The 3,636-nt window shown below is 61.8% G+C and overlaps 1 protein-coding gene across 8 annotated transcripts in view; it reads left to right on the plus strand.

The window, feature by feature from the left end:
- Window positions 1-1,152: 1,152 nt before the first annotated feature.
- MTA1 (metastasis associated 1) overlaps window positions 1,153-3,636 on the plus strand; it is a 43,705-nt gene continuing 41,221 nt past the window's right edge. For 7 of the 8 annotated variants that reach the window (XM_046647354.1, XM_046647355.1, XM_046647356.1 and 4 more), the window contains exon 1: window positions 1,153-1,375. In XM_046647354.1, the coding sequence (XP_046503310.1) occupies window positions 1,168-1,375 (208 nt within the window). In that variant the 5' untranslated portion in view covers window positions 1,153-1,167. Of the gene's footprint in view, window positions 1,376-2,692; window positions 2,730-3,636 lie in introns of those variants that run through there. The other variant, XM_046647360.1, reaches the window with a different exon arrangement.

The following is a 3,636-nucleotide window of genomic DNA, read 5'->3' on the forward strand; positions in this document are numbered from 1 at the left end:
GCCCCCCATCTCCGCCATCTGCCGGCCCCCCGCCATCTCACCTCCCCGCCAGGCCTTGGTCCCCAAACCGCCGCCCCGCGGTCTCGCCATCCCCGCACCTGGTCCCCTCTGTCCGCCTGTCCCGGCCTCCCCCATTTTCTTCTCATCCCCCTTCTCCCTCCCTCTCCGCACGGCCCCCCCCATCGGCCCACTTCTGGTCCCCTCCCTCCACCTCTGCACCCCTCCCCCACTGCAGGCCCGCTTGCCGGGCCATCCTTCTTCCTATCCCAGAGCCCCTACCGGTTTTTTCTGCACCCCGACCCCTGCCTCCTACTCTTCCCACTCCATCTTTCCTGAGCCGCCTGTTCTTCCATCACTGCCTCTGCCCTGGCCGTGCTCGCCCCAACCTGAAATGGCCCCTTGGGCTGTTCCCAACTGGGGCCATCGGATAGTAGTGGCTGAGCTGGGTCTCAGAGAGGCGGGGGCTCTGCCCACCTGTTGGGGGCCAAGCGTGTGGCCTGTTGGGCCCCAGCAGAGGAGCTTGGGAAGCGCTGGCAGGCTGGAGCATCCTTTTGGGCCTGGCCGGCAGGAGAGCCTGGGGCCTGTTGGGATCCCCATTCCCCAAGCAGGAGCACATGGCCTTGGGAAGTGCTGGCTGCTGTCCAGGGAACAGGAGTTTAGGGACCATTGGGGTGTGGAGTCTCCACCAGGCCATGGATGGGGACTCCCCTCTGGGGATGGGGAACCTCATGTGTGGGCCGCATTCCTCTTTTGGAGCCCAGGGGCGCCTGAGAGCTGCCGCTTGGGTGGGGTGTGTGCTTGGGCACTTTCCCCAGCAGGAGTCCCTTGCCGGGTCCTCAGCAGCCTGTGGTCACCCTGAGCATGCTTCTAAGGCACCCCTAAACTTTTCACGACCTCCCATCACCCCACCCCAGCAGAGAGGTGCTTTGCAAGGATTTGCTAGAGGCAGGCAACCCCCTCCCGCCCCCGGCCTAGGTTGGGGTTTGCTGAGCTGGCTGGGGCCCTGGAGGGCTTCCTCCCCAGACTTTTTCTCCTGCTTGGGCCCCAGGAAGCCCCTGGCTTTGGGCCTTGCCCCACTTTGGAGGGCAGGGGCTCCGAGAGGCTGCGCCCCTGGTTTTCCTTGGGTTCTGAGGTGGTCCTCAGTTGGCTCCCCCACAGCGAGGTGGGATGCTGTTGCTGCCTGCCCCATTCCAGCAGTGCCCACCCTCTCTGAGGCTTCCAGACACTCACTCGCCCGCCTTCAGTGAAGTGTCAGGGCCAAGAACAGTGCCAGCCTGCTCTTCAGTCACCTCAGTCAGCCCCTTCCCTGGCCAGCTGACCTCCAAGTGCCTGGGACATGCGCCTCCATCCAGCCAGGCCCAGCCTTGTGCCCAAGGTCAGTGGGCACACCCACATCTGTGCAATGGGTCAGCACAGCACCTGCCTGGCCGTGGGGCTCTCTGCTGCACCCTCGTGCTCAGGGGCAGTCACGGGAATGGGGCCTGCCTGCTGTTTAGCACCAGGGCCCTGTGGGGAGCAGGCATGGGTGCAGGGCCTTGCGAGGGAGGCCCGTTAGTCTCCCAGCCTTGGAGCTGGTAGTCCTGGGGGGAGGGGGGAGTGTCAGCCCTGGACGTCCTTCCTCAGCACACCGCTAGGGAGGGCGCCCTCGCAGCTGCCCGTGGCCCCCACTGCCCCGAACCCCTGGGGACTAACTCACCTTCCTCCATCCCCACAGCCCTGAGTCCCTCAGCCTCTGCCCCACCCCCAACTGAGGCAGCCGCCCTTCCTCATGCTGCCCTCCCTGCACGCACCCCCCTGAACCCCCTTTCTGCAGTGCAGACCCCTCTCCTGCCAGGCATGAGCCCCCCATGGGCTGCCTGTGCCGGAAGTTCTCTCTCACCTGGTGGAGGGCTCCCACCTGCCCTGGGCCCCTCGTCCTGCCTGCCCCTCCAGCTTGCCTGTGCCCCGTTGACTTCACCCAGCCAGAAGCCCCTCTGCAGGCACCGTCTTACCCTCCCATCCCCAGGGCTGCGGCTTCTGGCCCTGATGTGAGTTGGCGTGGCATGTTGAATAAGTGAGGGACGATCACCAGAACAGAGGCACCCAGCTTCTGGATGGAGATGCAAAGCCGAGGGAGAGACAGTGGGGAGAGGCAGGGGGGTGGGCTGTGGACCCCGGGCATCGTCCACCCCACTGAGGACTGGAGGCCCTAAGGTGGCAGTTGCTGTGCCTTCACTGCCCCCCACCCCCGGCACTTCTGCCAGTCCCTGCCTCGTGGGCTGGGGGCTCCAGCAGGACCCGCAGTGTGCCTGCTTGTTGAGACTGGTGCCAGAGGGAGCCCTCCCTGATCCCCCCAGGCCATGGGCCCCCTGGACCCCAACTCATCTTCTCTGGGCCTCCTGTCTGGCTGTGAACTCAGTGGGGGCCTGGCCATCCCAGACCTTGCCATACATTAGTTTCCTCGCAGTGTGGACAAGGATCTCTGTGTCCTGCAGGGGCTCCTCTAGGGGAGGCCTGGCCTGCCCCAAGTCTGCACATCCCCTCTCTGAGGGGGTCCACTCAAGTCCCTTTTCCAGGGCTCTGGGTCACTTGCGAATGGTGCTTCACAGGCGTGACTGCAGGCTTCCACTCAGCTGCCTGTCGGTTCCTGTAGAAGAAACTTCACTTACCCGGTTTTTGGACAGAAACCCGAGGCACCGGCCCATGGGTCCTGGCAGGGCCCGTGGTCATGGTGGGCGGTGTGTTGGCAGGTTAGCATCCTGTCCCGAGGTGCTGCTTGCTTGGGGATGGGGCGTCTAGGTTTTTCAGGTCACAGACACAGGAAGTGTGCCCCCCTCTCCCTGAGCCGCTTGCCACCTGGGGCTTGGCCAGGTCTAAGCAGCCTGCCCTGGCCTGCGGGGTGCTGAGCAGTAGAGTCTGGGAGGTGACACCCGAACAGAGCTCTTTACACAGGTGCCACCTTCAGCAAGGACAAGTACAGGACACTAGCTAAATCTGAATTTTGGATAAACAGTTTTTTAGCATAAGTATGTCCTAAATATTGTGTGGGATATACTTATCCTAGAAAGTTCTTAGCAGAAACCCAGCGTTATCTGGGTGTCCTGCATTTTACCTGGCAGGCTGTTCCAAGGCCCTGCCAGGATGTCTGAGCAGGGTGAAGGCGTGGTTGTGGCTTTGTGCCAGCTGACCAGCTGGGTGGAGTGGGTCAGCCTGGGAGGAGCAGGGCCTGGTTCTCCCCAGGGAGGTGACCTGGCCGTGGACAGAGGCCTTCTGTCAGCAGTGTGGCAGGCAGGCGGGGCCTGGACTTGGGTGACAGGGTCAGGGTCCAAGACCTCTGCTCCTCTGGGTTCTGTCCCGTCAAGGGGCCAGGTGGGTTTCCAGAACCAGCTATGGGCTGAGGGCACCATGGCAGGATTCTTCTGCTCTCTGTGCATTTAATGCAAAGATGATCAATAATGTTTCAGAACAGAAAAGCAGAAGTCAGTGCCTGTGAGCCGCCCTGCAGCACAGTGACTGTTTGGGGCGTTTGGCTTCATAATTGACAGCCTGTAACCATCTCCTCTCAGGTTTTTTTTTTTTCTTTCATCACAAGAAGTTAACACCCATTCTTTTGGATAGGTTTTTTTTTTTAATTTTTTTTTTTTTTTTTTTTTTGGG

The sequence above is a fragment of the Equus quagga genome, chromosome 20, assembly GCF_021613505.1.
Source record: "Equus quagga isolate Etosha38 chromosome 20, UCLA_HA_Equagga_1.0, whole genome shotgun sequence".
NCBI classification, from domain to species: Eukaryota; Metazoa; Chordata; class Mammalia; order Perissodactyla; family Equidae; genus Equus; species Equus quagga.